The sequence below is a fragment of the Lynx rufus genome, unplaced genomic scaffold (assembly GCF_022079265.1).
Source record: "Lynx rufus isolate CCGP_SWC_20201006 ecotype Redwood Valley unplaced genomic scaffold, mLynRuf1.p SCAF_10, whole genome shotgun sequence".
NCBI lineage: Eukaryota > Metazoa > Chordata > Mammalia > Carnivora > Felidae > Lynx > Lynx rufus.
The window spans coordinates 63,699,908-63,720,183 of NW_025814824.1; the positions used below are offsets into that span (position 1 = coordinate 63,699,908).

Sequence of the window (20,276 nt, forward strand, 5' to 3'; positions counted from 1 at the left end):
GCGAGCAGGGGAGGGGAAGAGAGAGAGGGAGACACAAAATCTGAACCAGGCTCCAGGCTCTGAGCTGGCAGCACAGAGCCCGACATGGGGCCTGAATCAGCGAGCTGTGAGATCACGACCTGAGCTGAAGTCGGACGGTCAACTGACTGAACCACCCATGCATCCCAGGAGTATTTCATTTTATATGCTTGTTTTGTATAATCTACTTTTTTTTACTTGACTATATATCTAGCTCATTTTGTTTTCTATACAGCAACATTATATTTCAGGGAAAGAATGTACCCTGCTTTAGCCAATCTGTTAATGGCTAGAAATGATTTCTAGACTTTCAATAGTATAAACAATATCCGTTTTTTTTTTTTTTTTAAGATTTTATTTTTTTAGGGGCACCTGGGTGGTTCGGTCAGTTAAGTGTCTGACTGTTGATTTTGGTTCAGCTCATATTCTTATGTTTTATGAGTTCGGGCCTGGCATTGGGCTCTGCGCTATCATTGCAAAGCCTGCTTAGGGTTCTCTCTCTCCTCTCTCTGCCTCTCTCTCATGTTCTCTCTTTCTTTCAAAATAAATAAATAAGCTTAAAAAAAAGATTTTATTTTTTTAAGTAATCTCTACATAGACCCAATGTGGGGCTTAAACCCACGACCCCCAGATCAAGAGTCTCACGCTCCACTGACTGAGTCAGCAAGGCGCCCCTCAGTAGTATAAACAATATCTTGATGAACAGAGACTGATTTAGTCTCTCTTCTCTCTGAACAAAATTTATGTGAGTTGAGTAGTGCTCAGGGAGAGTGGAGTAACAGTTTGAGAGATTTCCCAGAGATTAATTAGCACCAGGGTTCATACCTGGACACCATAGCTTTGTTTGGAAACTCTGAACTGTAGCCAAGAGGAGAGAAGGTGCCATTTTATAGGAGTGGTGGCAGGGGAGAAGGGCAGCATCTGCGACTGTGACAGTGTGCCACGGTGGTGCTGGGGAGAAGATACTCTGCAGATAAATAACCCCTCCTTAGTCTATGAGGTGCCCGCAAGGGCATATTCCTGCTGCAACACTTCCCAGGGTAGGGTGTTAGTGATGATGATGGGGAGGGTGGGGTGGAAGTTAATCTTTCCTGGATCTGTATCTCTCACTTCTTCATCCCTACATACTGTGCGCACAAATTCAAATGTCACAGCCTCAGCAGGGGTCTCTGCCTTTGAATCACCTTTGTGTGTGAGCAGCTTTCCCAGACTAAGTCCAGGGGTGGGGAAAGGGCTACTTCAAATACACCAGGTTGGAAAGAACATTCTTACTACACGTGTAAATGAAATACTGAGTAGGAGTAATCAGTCAGATTTTGTTGGGTATGAATCCTGCCTCTACCATCCATTGGCTGTATGGCCTTGGACACGTTTCCTAATTTCTTTTAGCCCCATTTCCTCATCTGTATGGATGCAGTAAAATTTAAATGAGAAAAATCCATGTAAAGCAGTTAACACAGTCCCTGGAACATGGCTGGTATCCAATAAATGTTATTATCATTATTACTTATTGATATTGTTTTCAGTTCCTGTCCCTGAAACTATATCAGTGGTCTTATTATGAAGCTAACATGTACATACATATGAAAGTTCATACGTATGACCCTCAGGGTTGATCATCACTTTAAATACGTAAATCATGGGAGATACATATATTTATATGCATACATTCACTTATATTCTTATTTGCCAGTAGATTCACCTCCATTAATTTTATATCTTCAGATCACACATGAAAAAACCTCTAATTCAAACATAATTTAAGGAGACGTTGACAGGTCTTGTTTTGGCTGGATGAGAATTTTCTGTCATTTGGCATTTTTTAAGCAGGAGCTTCCTAATAAAATGCCATGGTAAGTGCAGTTCTTGAGTTTGAAAAATATTAATGGATTCTGAGAAACAAAACATCTTTCTGAACTCAAGCTATAAATAACATCATTTATGTTATATACATTATATGTGATGTATACATTGCACATATACACACCTAATATATACATACCTACATTATATACACAGTGTATGTAATATATATACAACATATTTTATATGTGTGTGTACACACACACACACACACACACATGTATCTGTGCATTTGGCTGGAGCAGGCTTGTACGCAGTTGCAGTTGGGAAAGTGAACCCTAACTTGGCTGAATTTCCCAGAGTTCACAATGGAGCTGAGCTCACAGTTAAGCCTCCTGACATGCCACTGGATGGATACCAAGGGTGGTTAGATCATGCTAGCTCCTGATCTGATTAAGAATCAAAATGTGAAATTGATGCTAAATCATAAAAACACAGCCCTCATCTTAATTCACACTGTGAGGAGCTAAAATGTGTATTTTAGACATAAAAGAAGCCCCTCAGGGGTTGCCTGCAACTTCTTAGGACACACAGAGATATTTATTAAGCATGAAAATGAGATTCTTCACAGGGCAAACCCTCAAACCTAAGATGCATCGAACTTTTATCTATCCAACACCAGGACTTTGTCCTCTGAATCATCCTACATTACCTCCTATTGGGGCTTTCCTTTTATTCATTCCATAGCATCTAATATGAGAGTGGTTCAAGTGCTTGTAAGACCAAGATGTGGCCAAGACGTGTCCAGCAGGACAGAGGCAGAGGGTGGGAGCCCCTCTCACCTGCATTTGGAGGGTGTAGCCACAAGATGTCCACATTATGTCCAAAAATGACTTGGAGTAACTTAACTCTCCCTAATTACAAATGTTATGTGTCCATTTAACATGTGTTTAATGTAAATATATGTGTATGAACACAGAGTTGGTAGATATCTGTACCAATTGTTTATAATTAAGATGTGAATAGTCATAGATGTCCTATGATATATTTATTGGTACAGAAGTATCTATGCATACAGATAGTGCTTGCTAGGCAGGCTAATAATGTAAACAAAGTTATAAGCCAATTTTCCCCTAATTTAAGAGAAACGTTTGTAAAAATTTGGCACATTTTCTGTATTCAAATGAAGGAAGTGATCTTAGACATTCATGAATGCAAACCCAGCAGGGTGTCTAGTTGAAGACACTCTGCTGCTGTTAGTATGAGTTACTGTATCTATTTGAAAGTAACAAAGCTGCAATTATTTTTAAAAATTCTATAAAGAGGCTTTCTCAAAAATATTTTGGAAGTAGGTGAGGAAATAAACAGATGACATGCTCATTTGTTCAGTTTTCTATTTATCAATCTGAATTAGTAAAATCTTTTTGGTGTTCCAAAGTTTTTTGTATTGAAGAACAGGAAGCGAAGGGAAATAACCCAATTTTTCAACTCTGAATAGGTGTCAGGTACCGTGTGTCTGATCTTTACTGGAACACTAAATGTTTCTAACCCAACTCCATAATCTGCCACCAGGGACCCAGAACCACCCAGGGGAGGGCCATGTGACCTGGCCTGGCTCATGCTCTCATTCGAGGATCCAACATCCCTGATCCTTGGCTCCAGTACAGGCATCATGGTCTTAGGTATTCTTTGCTTTGATGATCTGATTAAACCAATCTCATGGCTCAAACACTCCAGGTCACTCTTGGATACAACTTGGAGTTCACTTGGGTATACTTTCTAATTGCAAGTGAGAGGTCCTCCTACCTTCTGCCTCTCTATTCTCCTGGACACATGTTGATCACTTCTGCTTGGCCTCATAACAAGTCCATGATTTACCCAACACTTAATGAGTGATTGCTATAGACTTAGACTCTAAGGATATAGGTGCTTTATTTTATTTTATTATTTATTTATTTTTTCCAGTATATGAAGTTTATTGTCAAATTGGTTTCCATAGGTGCTTTATTTTATGTAGATCTGGTCACCACTCTGATGGAGTTTATAACTTAGTGGTAGATGGAATCAGAACTTCAGCTAGATATTTCACATCCATTTTCTCTTGTAATCTTTCCAAACGAGGTCTCAGAGGCCATGGCAAGTGACTTGCCGAACTTCACGCAGCTAACCTATGATTGAGGCATACTTCAAACCTGGATCTGTCCAACACTAGAATTTTGCCCTTTGGGTCATATGGTACATTGCCACTTACTGTGGCTTTCCTTCTATTTGTTCCATAGCATCTAGTAGGAGAATGGTTTTATTTAAAATTTTTAAATTTTATTTTAGACAGGGAGAGAGCACAAGTGGGGGAGAGAGGCAGAGAGAGGGAAGGGGGGAGGGAGGGAGAGAGAGAGAGAGAGACAGAGAGAGACAGAGAGAATCTTAAGCAGGCTCCACGCTCAGTGTGAAGTCCAATGAGGGGCTCAATCCCACGACCCTGGGACCATGACCTGAGCTGAAATCAAGAGTCAGATTGAGCCAACTGAGCCACTGAGGTAACCCAGGAGAATGGTTTTGAATGGTCTTTTTGAATGATGCTTCTCCCTACAGAAGGCTATAGCCCTATTCCAATGATGCTGACATTTTCCATTCATTTATTAATCGAACAACATTTACTGAATATATGGTGAGAATCCAGTGGTAAGCAAGACACAACAGGGCAATTAACAAGTAAACAAATAGATGACATGACAGTTTCAGATTGTGCCAAGTCCTATGAATAAACTGAGTGGGAATAAAAATTTGCTTCAGAAAGTCTCTGTGGAAAGCACAGCATCTTTATAGTTGTTATGTTTATTTATTTTTTAGAGAGACAGAAAGAGCAGGGTAGGGGCAGAGAGAAAGAGAAAGAGAGAAAAAGAGAGAGAGAAAGAGAGAGAGAGAGAGAGAGAGAGAGAGAGAATCCCAAGCAGGCTGTCAGTGCAGAGTCTGACGCAGGGCTCGATCTCACTAACCCAACCGTGAGATTGTGACCTATGCTAAAATCAAGAGTGGGCACTTAACCAAATGAGCCACCCAAGTGCCCCAGCATCTTTAAAATGTAAACATTTTAGGGGCACCTGGGTGGCGCAGTCGGTTAAGCGTCCGACTTCAGCCAGGTCACGATCTCGCGGTCCGTGAGTTCGAGCCCCGCGTCGGGCTCTGGGCTGATGGCTCGGAGCCTGGAGCCTGCTTCCGATTCTGTGTCTCCCTCTCTCTCTGCCCCTCCCCCGTTCATGCTCTGTCTCTCTCTGTCCCAAAAATAAATAAACGTTGGGAAAAAAAAAAAAAAAAGAAGAAGAAGAAAAATAAATAAATAAATAAATAAAATGTAAACATTTTACTACACGAGTGCCACTGAGGACCTCACTCTGCCTGGATTCAAAAGTCTGTAGACAGCAGCAGTGAATGTGAATCAAACATCGCTGCTGCGAGTATGGTCTCATGTCTAAATTATTCTCATTCTTGGCTTATTATGTACTTTCTCATTACATAAATAAGCCATGAACACTGTAGAAAATATGGAGGGAAATGCTAAAATATTTCCTGTAATTACACTGCTCAGATATCAGTGCTGTTAATACTGTATTATATTCCCTTCTGGTCACTTCTCTTTATAGTTTTATGCATGCATATTAAAAAATTAGAAATATAGTATATGGTTTTATATCCCAGCTTTTCACTTACTCATATTTTTATTTTTTCACATTTAATTATTATAATTTTTTTTAGTTGAAGTATGGTTGACATATATTATTATATTAGTTTCAGGTGTACAATTGTCTAACATTCTAAAAGCTCTTCAGAATCATCTCTACCGGCTACATTTTTATAGCACATAGGAATATTATAATGTATTCCTTGTGTTATTGTTAGACATTTACATGGTTTCCTAGTTTTTGCTATTTTGGGTAAGAGTGCAGTGAATCTTTGTAATAAATTACTGTCCATATATTAAGTTATTTCCTTTGGATGGATTCCTAGAAGTGGAAGGAAGTGAAGGGTGAAGGGGCATAAACCCTTTTAAGGCTCTTGATACAAATGGCCAAGTTGATTTATGAGTCTATTGTACCAACCTACCCTCCCAATAGCAGTATGTGCTGGTGCTGGTCTTAATGTATTTCAACCAAGACTGAAAATTATCAGTGAAAGATTCCTAATATGATAGATAAAAATATAATCTCATTACTGTTTCAGTGATCATTTCTTCGATTATAAGTAATATTTAACTTTTTTTATATTTGTTGGTCATTGTATTTCTTTTTTGAATTGCTGTTAACATTCTTTTTTCTCCCTCGGTTTTTTTTTTTTTTTTTTTTTTTTTGGTGGGGCCTGAACTCACGACCCTGACATTAAGACCTGAGATGAGATCAAGAGTTGGACATGTAAACAACTGAGCCAGCCAGGAGCCCCTGAATTGCTGTTAATACTCTTATTTATTATCTGATTTTGACATTACTTAATGTATACCTTGCTCTCTTCCTGAAAAGATTTAAAGCGGCTTAAAGGTCACACAAAATACAAGACAGCATAAATTAAAATAGGATGAAGTAGGGGAAAAAAAACAATATGAAGCCAGGAATGATGCTTTTTAAGATGTATAACGCAATGTAAGTAAATCTGCTATTAGTGGGCAAGCAATTGCCTCCAAACCTTCCAGAAGTTAGCTCAAAAAGAACCTTGCCATTTACCCAGTTCACAGTGAACGAGAAAGAGAGAGAGAGAGAGAGAGAGAGAGAGAGAGAGAGACAGAGAACTAATTGTTCAAGATAAATGTAATTAACATTGGTATTAAAATCTGACAAAACTTTTAACTATTCTTATTTTGTGCCTCCTAGTTGTCAGACACAATGCGACTTGTTTTACTTGGATTATTTTAATTTTCATGACTACTCAGTGGGAGCGGGTGCTGGATTAATGCCGTTTACAATAGTGCCTGGCATATCAGAGTGGTCAATGAGTATTAAATTTTCTGTTATTATTACTAAGATTAAGTATTTCAATATCTAGAAGAACAAATCCCTTGAATCTTCTTTTTTTAGATTAAATTCAATATATATAAAAGAAATCTATTCAAGGTCCGGACCCCTCCACTCCTTCCAGACAAGACAAAACTCACAGGTGTCTGTACTTGGCCCTAACTCTTTGTTTTCCTAGGTCATGGTGCCCTTCATTCTCAGAAAATAGAACCCAAATACAAAACATAATCTTCTCTAGCCTGACCACAGCCCACATCCTGGACCAGTCCCTGGATGGAAGTCTTTTGAGAACCCCACCACCTCCTGCTCCACCTGGCCAAGAGCTGCCCCCCTCCCTACATGGGCAAGCTCTAACCCTCTCACAGACTTCACACCCCCTTAAAAGGCCCAGCCTGGGGGCACTCTTGTTTTTTTTTTTTTAAAGATTATTCATCTTTGAGAGAGACAGAGAGGGAGAGAGACACAGACTCCAAAGCAGGCTCCAGGCTCTGCACTGTCAGCAACAGAGCCTGATGCAGGGCTCGAACTCATGAACCGCAAGATCATGATCTGAGCCGAAGTCGGACGCTTAACCGACTGAGCCACCCAGGTGCTTCAAGGGGCCGACTCTTGATTTCAGCTCAGGTAATGATCTCACAGTTGTGAGATTGAGTCCCCAGTGGGGCTCCACACTGGGAGTGGAGCCTGCTTGGGATTCTCTCTCTCCCTCCACCACTGGCGGGTGTACAGGAACACACTCTCTTAAAAAAAAAAAAAAAAAAAAAAAAAAAAAGGCCCAGTCTCACAGAAGCTTGGGGCAACATTTCTCTAGATGCCTGGTTCCTCTCCTCCCTTGGAGAGGGAATAAACTCTGCCCTGCTTGTTGTTCTACTCTTTGTCATGCATGTCACTGGCCACCCTAACAATATATATTTTAGAAGATTCAGCAACAAACAAGTCAACAAAAATGTCTTTTGGGGATTTTAATTGGATTTGCTTTACAACCTATTAACTAATCAAGCAGAAATTTACCATCTCTAAATATTCAGTCTTCCAATTCAGTAATATGGCAGTTTGCTTATTAATTTATAATTTATTAAAACGACCTTACTGAGATACAATTCACATACCATACAATTCACCCATTTAGAGTGTATAATTGGATAGGTTTTAGTATGTGCAAGATAGGTGCAACCATCAGCACGTTCTATTTTTTATCCAAACCATGTTGTGTTTTGTACATTAGAAAGTGTTTTAATGCAATTCTCACAGAGAACACTTCCCTGATCTATTATGGGTTTCTCTGCCAGAGTGAATGGGATGTGTCTCCTATTATGTTTTCTAGCTGGAAGTACATGGAACCCGTGGGAAGTGCGGCTCTTCTCAGACTATAGCGTTCTCAGAATTTTCTTCTTTTAAGAGGTTTTCTCTCTAGAAGGACCGTCCCCTCTACCTATTTCTTGTCCTACTCTTGTCCCCCTTTGCCTGGCTTTCCAATCTCGTAGCTCATGACGGAGTAGTCATGACTGCGGTTCTCTCCCTCCGATCTTGGGGCTTCTCCACACGCTGCCATGTCACCCTGAGGTGCTCTTCTCCTAATACCCTCTCCGGCTCCTTGTTAGCTCATTTACATCCTTCAGATCTCAGCCAGACTGGAGGCTGAGATTCCCCATTCAGATCAGGTCTCCTGTGAGGCTCTCAGATTCTACTGTATTTTATTTTGCAGTTAACTTAACACGGTTTACATCACTAGCTGATTTATGTGCTCCCTTGATTGATGTCTTTCTTTCCCACTAAACTCCATGTTGCAAAGGCAGCATCTGTTTTCTCGCTGCTAAATTCCCAGCCACCTAGCCTGGTGCCTGGAACAGAAGTTACTGTTACTGGCTGAATTAGAGAAAGAACGAATGAATGGTTTGGTGTGGCTCAGTTTTCTTTCCCGTCGTCTCAAACTCCATTTTCGGTCTTGTTTGCCTTGGAGTTCTGGCATCCCTCCTTTGTTCAAGGCCAGCCTTTATTACATGAATTCATATGTTTTATTGGGCAGGCACATGCTGTTATATGAAGATCAATAAAGGTGGTTTTTATTATTTTGGGAAATGCTCATCATTTCCTACTAGGACTTCGAGAGTGTCCTTTACTTTAATATTTCTGGTTAAAGTTTGATCTTGCCTTCACAGCAGGTCTATTTAATTATTAATATTTACTTGAATGTTCACCAGGCCAGGACTGTATTTCCTAAGCAGCACCATCATCTGCCTGTACAAAAATGACACTAGCCTCTTATTCCCTCTATGGAGCTGACTTTTTGTTTTTTTTAAGACACACGGAGTTAAGGGGGCATTGTATGTGAGAAGCTGGAAAAGAGCTAGAAGGTCCATTAAAATCAGCAAATAGTTCATTTCAAATGCTTATGTATCCTTTCAACTGGGCCAATTCAACTCTATGAGGGGAGGTGGGGCTTCATTTTTTAGTGTGCTCTGTGATTTGTGAAGGGATTTTCTCATCTTGTCCCATATCTCTGCAGATTGAATGTCAATGGCTGGAAGGTTCTAAGAACGTCCAATTCTGCACCTTAGATCATAGGCCCAGATGAAGACTTTGCTGGATAAAAATAATACTGTGGTTTCTATCCACCTGTCAATCATCTCAAAATGCTAAGAGGAAATAACTCTGGATGATGAGGCAATGGGTATTTGCTTCCATCTGTCTGCCTTACTCTATTTTCTGCATTGCCTATAATGAATAGTGCTAGTTTTATGTCAGAGAAATACCCATGTAAGCTCTATTAAATATATCACTCATAAATTCTTGCTTTCATGGTCCCATGCTTCAAGAGCCCACCCGCTTTGAAGCATGGAGCTTGCTTCCCAGAAGAGTCGGTGGGAGGCTGGGAGAAGCTACATATATTACTTTTAGTGTAAAATAAATTATTCTGGCAAAAACAGTTAAGTGAAGATAGAACCATCCTTTTGAATTTCATTTGCACAGCAGTTCAGTCCCTCTTCCTTGGGGTTAGCTATGGGAGCAACCAGCAACAAGATGATTTCTTCCCTCCAACCCCAGTCAGAAAAAAAAAGAAGTATTCTAACCTGCCCCGGCTACTGTAACATGTAGTGAATCATAAACTGGTGTGTTCTGCCCAGCATTTTGCTTTTAATTTTACTTGATTCAAATAGTTTGTTGAAGCCAGTGAATCTCAATTCTGAGATGGTGATAAAATATTCACGCTCTTAACAGTTTTATTAATTGTGATAAATGTATAGCCAGCATGCTAAACAATTATGATCACGAAGAAATATGGTGCCATTACATTCGCTCTAAGTTATCTAATATCATGGAAACAAATACTTATGTGGCCAGGGCTCAATTTACTGATGGGTTGTGTATAAATACAGATCACAAATCTCACTTTTTAAGTCAATAGGTTTTCATCCAAACACTTTTATAAGTGGTGTTTGGATTCCAAGATGGACATTTTTTTGTTTAAAAAAAAAAAGATGTAGTCAAAATTTGGGGTGAGAAATAGAAACCACTTACAAAACACCACTATTATAATTTAAAACATTATAATGCAACGGAATGGTAAGAGGAAAAGGAAAGAAGAGATGGAACTTTGGGGAGTCCCTTTTTCAGATCTGGGGGCTTACACGGCCTCTAAGAGCTGAAGACATCTATTCCTAGGAGCATGTTTCTTCCTAAGGTGCTTCTAGAAGAGTCTGAGAGGTAGAATTCTCAAAGTGTTCAGGCACACAACTATAACAGGGAGGCATGGGGAGATTATCCTGAGGTAACTAAAGAAGAGTTGGAGAAGGAAAAGAGCATTCATGTGGAGGCACACTGAAATCTGTCTGAGGTGAATTAACTGAGCCAGAAGATTGCAACCGGGATGAAAATGGCAGCAAGGTATAATGTGGGCTGTCCTAACATCTAGCAAATGAGGAGCACAAAAGGAGATGAAAAGAAATAAGATAGTGAGTTGGGGGTGGAAGAATCTTCAGAGGGTGACCAATACACCATCCAGCAGACACACAAATGTTCCAAGAAAACTACAGACTTCTTCGTAAATGACATGTTTTCACTTATCTGAACTAAAAGTCACTTCTATGTGACTTTTATGTAGATGACATGTTTTCACTTATCTGAACTAAAATGCCACCAAGTGTATTGGAAAAGTGAAAATGGAGTCTGGAAAAATACTAGGAAAAAGCAAACCATATAAACCCAGTTTCATCAGACATAAAACACACCCACGCACACACTAATAATTCTCACAGTTTGGACTGGGCGCTGGTCAGCCCTTGTCCTCTCTGATAACACTAGCAAGAAGCTAGACATGGCAGGTAGGATAATAACAATCTTCACCTCAAAAAAGTAAAAATTCAAGCTACAGAAAGAGGGGTCTGTGTGACTTCATTACAGGGCACCTTATCTCCTTATTTTCTACCTTGTCTCTCCTCAAATCCTCTTCTCCAACAGCTTGGGACTCCTTTATGCCTGTTGCTTTCCTTCAAATAGCAATTTTTCTCCCTACCACCTTCCCCCTTGGGAATCTCATACTCTCTTACGGCTTTAATACACAGGATCACCTTCTGGCCAGGAGTCCCACCAGCTTTCAATCTCACTCCTGAACTTGGGCTTCCAAATGCCTGCTGCATGTTGCCTGAATGTCCAAAACAGATTTTAAAATGCCACATATGAAACTGAACTGATCACTGTATTTTCTAGTCCACGATTTGCCTTTTCTGCTTCCTTGAATGGTACTGCCATGTCAGACACTCAGACTGCAACTTTGAAGGAGACTCTGTTGCCTCTCACACTCAGTTAACTGTCAAGTCCTAGTGACTTGATCACCACATTTCTTGCATCTGTCTTCTATCAGTGACTATAGCTACAACTTCAGCTCTATTCATTGTCTTTCTCTTCTAATCTTATTCACATGCTGCTGCCAGAGCAACCATCCTCCTAAATGGATACTGTTCCACTCTGCTATTCTATTGTTCAAGAACGTCAGTGAATGGGGAGCCTGGATGGCTTCGGTTGAGCGTCCGACTTTGGCTCAGGTCATGATCTCACAGCTTGGGAGTTAGAGCCCTGCGTTGGGCTCTGAGATCTGCTTCAGATTATGTCTCTCTTTCTCTGCCCCTCCCCTGCTTGCTCACTGTCTCTCTCTCTCTCAAATATAAATAAACATTAAAAAAAATTTTTTTTAAATGTCAGTAGATCTCTACTGTCAGGTGAAGTTCACCTGTCTTAGCTTGATGTCAGAGATCTTCTGTTATCTCAAGTAAACTTAATTTTTATTATTTTATTATTATTTTTTAATGTTTATTTTATTCTGAGGGGGGAGGGGCAGAAAGAGATGGGGGCAGAGGATCCGAAGTGGGCTCCACACTGACAGCAATGAACCCGATGCAGGCAGGGCTTGAACTCATAAACCGTGAGATCACTACCTGAGCCGAAGTTGGATGCTCAACCGACTGAGCCACTCAGGCGCCACTGAACTTAACTTTTAGACAAGGACTTCACCTCCTTCGTTTCGTGGAACATATGCTATGGCTAAATTGAACTCCTCGATATATCCTGATTGTGCCTTGTACTTTCCACCTCAAAGTAGTTCATTCTGTTGCTTTGCTTGGAATGACCATTCCTATGTCCTTGACACACATACATGTCCAACTTCCAAGTGTTTTTCAAGAATAAGCACACATTTTTATCTTGTTAATTAAGCTTTCCTTTGGTATACTAAAGTGGAAGGTGATCACCCTTTCCTTGAACTTTGACAGTACTTCATGTTTTTAAACTTCAGCATGTTTACAACTTTCTAAGTTGTTTTCTCCTATACTGGTCTTATTTACTTCTGAATTTCTTGACATCATTTAGTACAAGAAAAAGATAAGTCCCCTAAAGAGCTTAGCATCAGTAGGACGAAAAGTGCCCGTGAGTAACTGCAATACACTTAAGAATGAATACTGATGACTGAAAGAGCATGAAAATGATTTTAATCATATCTCTCTGTGGGAGGGTGAAGACATTCTATCATTTGCATAATACCACATATCTGGATGAAAACTGAACAATTCTGTCACTAATGTCATTCGCCCAAAGTCCAGAATGTCAAGTACTTCTTAGTCAAATAACCTGGGTATCTTTATGTGACCAAAACCTATAAATGAGAGACTTTGCAACATAGAAACAACACTAGGGAAGAAACACATATTACTGGGGGGAACTTTAGTGGAAATTCGTTTATTATCTCAAATTGAAAGCATTTTAGATTTAGGCTTGTCCCACTGCATTAAGAACTTACTAGCTATAACATATAGTCGGCTTTGTCTAGTTCTGCTCACTTTGTCTTGGGGGTGGGGTTAGATTTATAAAAACTTCACCTTTTATTCTGGTGGAGTTGGGGATGGAATGAGTGTCTCTTTTTGCTTAAAGAAATTGTTTTACTGCTGTGTACAGTTTATCTTCATGTTTTTTTATTTAATCCCCTAAAATAATCATTGCTTCAGGCTTCTCGCACACAGGATCCGTGACTTCATTCTGATAATCCTTGGTTTTGATTAATGAAACTTTAGTCAGTATTGTATTCACCTTTTTACGTTAATGGTCTGGAATCTTCACGACAGCCATATATTAGTTTGTTTTTTGTACTAGATTGCATTGAATGGTTCCCACTCTGAGTTTGTAATTTAAGCATCGCATTGGCAAAATTCATGTAAAAAATCTAGGTAAACCTCTAACAAAACAATGAATCTTTGGGAGATCTACAGGTCTCGTCAGGCAAAGAATAAACAGAGGCTGCTAATACCACTGCAAAGCACAAATGCTGAAGCATCATGAAAATGTCTCTTAAGGGTGACACATTTACTTATGCTACAGACTTATTGGTGTTCACTAAATTCCAGCTCCTAACCTAAAACCCTGAGTGTGAATTAAAAGGCAATGCAGTTCCTTGCCTAATCAGTAAGCCATTGTTTGTTGAACCTTCTCATGAGGTTCATGTCACTTACCAGGAGGTTTGCAGTGTATGGGTCAAGTTTCTCATGTACATTTGTTTGCAGAACAGATCATATATCTTAGTACAAACCATTTATGAGAATTCTCTAAAGCTGCCACCAGCCCTCTGGGCCACTCCATCATTTGATAAAGACAGTTACAAATGTCTTATATGTTGGTGATCTATGAAATTAATTTTAAATGTTTAATGGAGGGGCGCCTGGGTGGCTCAGTCGCTTAAGCATCTGATTTGGCTCAGGTCATGATCTCACGGTTCACGAGTTTGAGCCCTGCGTTGGGCTCTGTGCTGACAGCTTATCCTGGAGCCTGCTTTGTTTTTCTTGTTTTTTTAATTTCTCTCTGATTTTATTTTTTATTTTTTAAATATAATTTATTGTCAAATTGGTTTCCCTACAACACCCGGTGCTCATCCCAACAAGTGCCCTTCTCCCTGCCCATAGCCTGCTTTGGATTCTGTGTCTCCATCTCTCTCTGCCCCTGCCCCACTCACACTCCAACTCTCCCTCAAAAATAAATAAAACACTAAAAAAACTAAAAAAAAATGTTTAATATAAATTTATAGTAAAGGTTCAATACCTTGAGACTTGGTGTGAAAGGAGTATTTGAAAAGGCATCAGTATTTCCCAATTTGAAATGCTCAGCTGAGCTCAAGTTGTTTTAAACACAGTGCATCCCAGGAACGCCCACTGAATTACAACTTTCTCTAATCTCTCTCCTAGGTGGGTCGTGCACATTGGAACACTCTTGTCCTGGATCTGAATTCTGTTCTCTGTCAGGACTGTAGTGCTCCCTTGGGTCTTACTCCAATTCCCTTGAACCCTGACAACCACCTCCTCACTACGAGTCAGGTTGGACTAGGTTCTCCATACTCCTAGTCACTGGAAGGTCCTGTTTTAATCCAGAGAGAACACAAATATGGCTCTCCTTGAGTATCACCACTGCTTTACCTATTTGCCTGAACTCCATCCATCTCCTCCCTTCAACTCTTAGGGTCAGGTAGATATCTAGGATATCAAAGGCAGCCTAGAATAGATACACTTCTTTGAATAACCTTGGACATTATAATGTGACTGTTGGCATCATCCCCTCAGCCAAGTTGGCCAGCTGTACAGCTTTCCGTATTGTGTAAAGACACCCTGTTCATAACTAATCTTGCCACTTCAGTTAGTTTAGTACTCCTTATTCTATGCCCATTGAGTTCTGTTGTGTCTGACTAAATGTTAGTTCTTTAATTTTAACTCTCTTTAATTCTAACTCTTCTTTACAATTTAAAACACAGATCCTACTATTTATTTTCATTAATTCCCAAGAGAAGTAATAAATCAGTTTTTGCAGTCTGCGTTGGGTAAAAATACTTTGTAAGTCTATTCTTTGATGGACATTCTGTCAGATACACAAATAACACAAGAGAAACTTACTAATAGACGCTCTTACAAAAAGACCTTCTCTAGCACAAACACCCCAGAACCCCCTCACTTTTTTTGTCTCATTCAATAAAACAATAAAATATTTAATTTAGTTCTTAGTCTCTATAGATGGCTGAGAGAATATTCTTGTGTTAGATGAAAGAACACAGACATACCACAGCTTAAGACACAATATATGGAGTTATAATGGGTGATAAAGAAAGCTAGAGTAAAAAGGAGTATTACCTTAGGATCATGTATTCCAGAAAGCTCTTCATAGATCTTCTCGCCTACCATGACAGCAGCCAAGTTCGCCGTGTATGTAGAGAGGCAAAACATACAGAAAATGGCCCAAAGGTTCATTAGAAACCTGCCAGTCCAGCATTTGGGGGGTTTGATGGCTGCTGTTCTACCAAACAAGAGGGCATAACAGACATTCAAGGCTGAAGAGAAGGAGAAGACTTTACTTCTATTTCGCCCCTTGGGAGTCATACCAAAGGGGCTCTTCCATTCATACAGAGTGAGGAAGATGGCAGTGATGTGCAGAGCCACAAAAATCCCCAGCCACATTGTCCAGTGGAGTGGCCACATGAAGGCTCCAATGGGAGCCGCTGTGTCTCGGGTCCTCACTAAGATGCCCAAGCTGGTGGAAAAGAAAGGGCTGGTAAAATCGATCACCTGGCTTCGTGCAGTATTGATGCTGAAGGAAGTGACTGCCAGGTGGGCTGACCCACTCAGAAGATCACCCACCAGCCCAGTCCAGTGCCCATTTTTCCAGGCTCCATACTTGCCATCCCCAACAATATAGAGGTCAAAGTCAAAGTTCATGTCTTCTGCTAGCTTTTCCAGCAGATCAATGCAATATCCATAGCAGCACTTCTTGAATTTGATGGGCACTGTATCATTACTGCTATGGAGGCTGCTAAAAAGGCCGTCCAATACAGAAGAGTCATTAGTCAAGGGGTTTAGACAGAGTTGGCCAGCAGGACACAAGCCTTCATCATCTACCTCCCGCGTGAAGACAAATGGATGCTCGATCAGGGTAACCACTCTCAGGTGTAGTTTACTTGGATGTTGGAAGTGGGTTTTGTGCCTCTGGGCCTGCTCTGGCCATATTCCATAGTCCATGACAATCTTCCCCCCTTGCCATCGGCCCAGGCGGGTCCACATTGGCTTTCCCATGGGGTCATGTTGCAGATTCCAGATGAAAAAGTTGTTTTCTGAGCTGATGATAGTGGAACCTTTTACTCGGATGGAACCACTGAGGCCTCTGAAAGTGGTGTTAGCTAGAAACCTGGCAAAGAGGAGCAAAGGCAAAAAGTAAGGAAGAGAGGTGAGGCCAAAGACAGGAAACAGTGCTCATCTTTGCTTCCCTATCTTAATAAAAAGAAACTCTAAATTTTTTAAAGGCATTGCCTGTAACTTCTGGAATTAATAAATTGGACTACTTCTAAGAAAAGAGTCCTATTTCACTGAGCAAATGAGATCTCACCCTCAGGTTCTAACATCTGGGTTAGGTGCTTGGCTCTTGGTCTTACTCCAGATACCTTTTCTCAGTTAAGGGATGTGTTAATTTTTTCCCATTGTAAACTGTTTATTCTATATTCTTACAACTTTCTAAGTTATGGAGGTTCTCAGCATCTTTAACATGTTTCGTTTCTACTCTTCACTATATTCTGTTGCAATGAAATCAGCTCACCAAAGTTTTTTTTGGTGCAGGGAATAAGTTTTAATAAGTATGCTTATACTTTTATAATTACTTAAAAATTGCATCCGTAATTCCAGAAAACAGCCAAATTTTACTTTCAATACTTCTCTTTTCAGAGTGGAACACATTTGTCCCCATGAGGCCAGTCAAAGCAGCAGGCATGTTGGATATCATCCATGGAACAAAGTGAAAGATGATAAATAGACTTGCAGATCTCAGGATAGCCTCAGGCTGCCCTCCCTCTAAATCATTAGAGAAAAACAATTGGCTCTGGCTCTGGAGAGAGCTTCTCTGCCCAAGTCAAAGAAAGGAAAATTACCAAGTGAATGATATCCTGATTCCTAACCCTGAAACCAGACACTGTCAAGTATGTTCTGATATGGGCAAGACAGGAAAATGCTTGGTCAGAGTCTGGGAAGATAAGGCACTACAAGGTAACATACAAGCTTGGGCACTTTTGTACTCTTAATTATGGCCTGTGACAGAAGAAAAGCCTAGACTTTAACGTCAGACACATAATCTCTGTTTGAATTTTGGTCCAGCCACCTTCTAGCATCGTCCTTGGAGACCAATTTACTAAACTCTTAAGATTCAGTTTTGTCTTCAGCAAAATGGGGAAAATAGTACTTCCTCCACTACAAGAGTTGGAAATAATGCATGTAAAATATATACCACACCTTTTTACACAGGGCGAATGTTTTGGATATGGTAGCTATTATTTAATGTCATTCAAGTTGTTTCAATCAAGGCTGTCCCCAGGTCACTCTTCCCTATCATCTAATAGGATTTCTCTTGTTGGAGACACAAAGTACTGCATTATGAGAAACTCATAGAGGTTACCCAAGACCTATGTTAAACTAAAAGGAATTACAATGAAACGTGGAATATAACATAGAGGTTTTTTTGAGGAATCAGCGGATACAAGTCTAGGTTCTCGGCAAAACACATTCATCCATTACCTGCCACCAGCATTACTCAGTAATTGACAAATGCATACACAAGTATTAAGAAGTTATGCTGCCACAGAAGGGGCATAGAAAAATCAGAAAGTGTGAAGAATGTACTAATTTTCATTAGAGATATAAATGTAAATCACATTTGAAGATTGCTACTATCACTAAATGCAATGAAACTGCTCATTTTGGTAGACTGCATGTAATGGTTAATTATTCATGTTAGCACTCCCTGGTGGGACTCTACCAGTTAGAATAAATTCTATTTTGCAACAAGTAATGAAGTCTCAGTTATCTTAGATTTTTTTTTTAATTTTTTTTCAACGTTTATTTATTTTTGGGACAGAGAGAGACAGAGCATGAACGGGGGAGGGGCAGAGAGAGAGGGAGACACAGAATCGGAAACAGGCTCCAGGCTCTGAGCCATCAGCCCAGAGCCTGACGCGGGGCTCAAACTCACGGACCCCGAGATCGTGACCTGGCTGAAGTCTGAAGTCGGACGCTTAACCGACTGCGCCACCCAGGCGCCCCTCAGTTATCTTAGATTTTAACATAGTTTTATGTTTCTTTAGACAAGTAGGAACCAAATCATTAAAATATACAAATCAATCAATCGATAATTACCTAGGTACTATAAAGGGTGACTACAATTGTGTTTTTAATGAGGAATCTACTATTAGCTGTGTTCACACACACACACACACACACACACACACACACACACACACAAACGTGCGCACACACATACACGCTGACAGCCTAGGGAACAAAATGGTTTGTAGTAAATAGGTTAATTTCATCTGGTCAATTTGTTGATCAGGAAAGTAAATCTGGAGTTGTAGGAGACGCCCTTTACTATTTTAAGAATCTCTGGGGCTTAATGAGTATAGATTTTTAGCTGGATGGACCCTTGAAGGACTGCCACTGAAAAAATACATACTTAAATCATCTCCGAAAAGAAATCTTTCAGAGATTATGTAACTCTCTTGTTCCAGTAAAAAGTATGTTTCATCAATATGTTAAGTCACATTCAATATGGCCGTAACTGAAGGGCAATGCTCAGTTGTCTCCGAGGCATTCATTTCTCACAGAAAGACTAATCAATCTGCATCTAAATGTCTTCAATTTTCCCAGGCCAGAAAACCCAGTGCCTGCTTCATTATGCAATTGACACCAAGAAATTGGGTCTCAGAGAATCCCCATTTACAGATCATCTGTCTATTTTATTTCCGTTTAATGGAGAAGGCAAATTAAAATAATCTCACTAATAGCTTTTAGTTATAGTCACCCTCACTATGTATTCTTTGTAATGTAATAAGAGTGTGTAGCAAAGTTTCAGTGCCTCCCTATACTCGTTAAAAAAATTAAAAGGGTGAAATCTCACTCTTGCTTAAATCAGTTTCTATCGTGTTCCTTTTTATTCTGCCCTACATTCTTCTTGGATGAACAAGAAAAAGAAAAATCGGGAATAACTTTATTGGCAAGAGAAACTGATAAAAGCACTGTTCTTAACATTAGAGTTACAGAGATGAAAGGCACACTCATTCTCAAGGACCTTAAAGTCTACTGATGGGGAGAAAGAAAAGCAAACAGGCAATGCTCAACCAGTATAATGAGTGTCATGTTAGAGGTAAATCTGGGTGCCATTGGAACAGAGAGCAAAGGCACTTGCACATTCTACTGTAGAGATGATAGGAAATCTTAGAGGAGGAGGTGCCAGAGTTGAGTCTGTAAGAATGAATAGTTAGCCAGGAAGAGAAGCTGGGGACTGATGCTATTCACTCAGGGAGATGTGGGTGCAAAAGCCACAGAGTGCAAGCTGCGTGATGATAAGTGGTGTGAAATAAGGCTGGAGATGAAGGTGGGAAATGAATTTCAAAAGGTCTGAGGTTATGATGAAGGTAATGGGGAGCCATTGCAGAGATTTTATCTGGGGAAGGGCATGACCATCAGATTTGATTTTAAAAAGTTGTTTTTTTCCCAGTCAGCTATATAGGCAATGATCTGTAAGAAGGAGGGGGCTGAGCACACTTTCATTACGTGGGAATAATGCTCCTTCCCTCTTTCTCTTGCTTCTCTCTCTGCTAGCTTCATAAGGGGCTTAAGGTGGCAAAAGCTAAGGTAATAGCAGTGTAAGTGGAGAAAAATTGGCAGAGGCAGGAGATATATATTCTTCAAAAAGAAAAGTAGTGATTTTAAGGCACCAAATGTATAGCGTTGCATTTAGCACACAAACCACACCAAGAATGTGTGAAACTCAGTTTGATGGAAGGTCACATATATAAGTCCTGGAGTACTTAGCTGAATATCAGCTCAGTGTAAGCCCATATAGCAATGTGGGTATTAAAAAAGAGAAATGTGATCTTAAATTCTTTCAACAGAAATT

General features: G+C 40.0%; 1 protein-coding gene across 2 annotated transcripts in view; it reads right to left on the reverse strand.

The window, feature by feature from the left end:
- Positions 1–20,276, reverse strand: part of GRIN3A (glutamate ionotropic receptor NMDA type subunit 3A) — a 294,454-nt gene that overhangs the window by 84,909 nt on the left and 189,269 nt on the right. For both annotated transcript variants that reach the window (XM_047067179.1, XM_047067173.1), the window contains exon 5: positions 15,476–16,523. In XM_047067179.1, the coding sequence (XP_046923135.1) occupies positions 15,476–16,523 (1,048 nt within the window). The remainder of the gene's footprint in view (positions 1–15,475; positions 16,524–20,276) is intronic.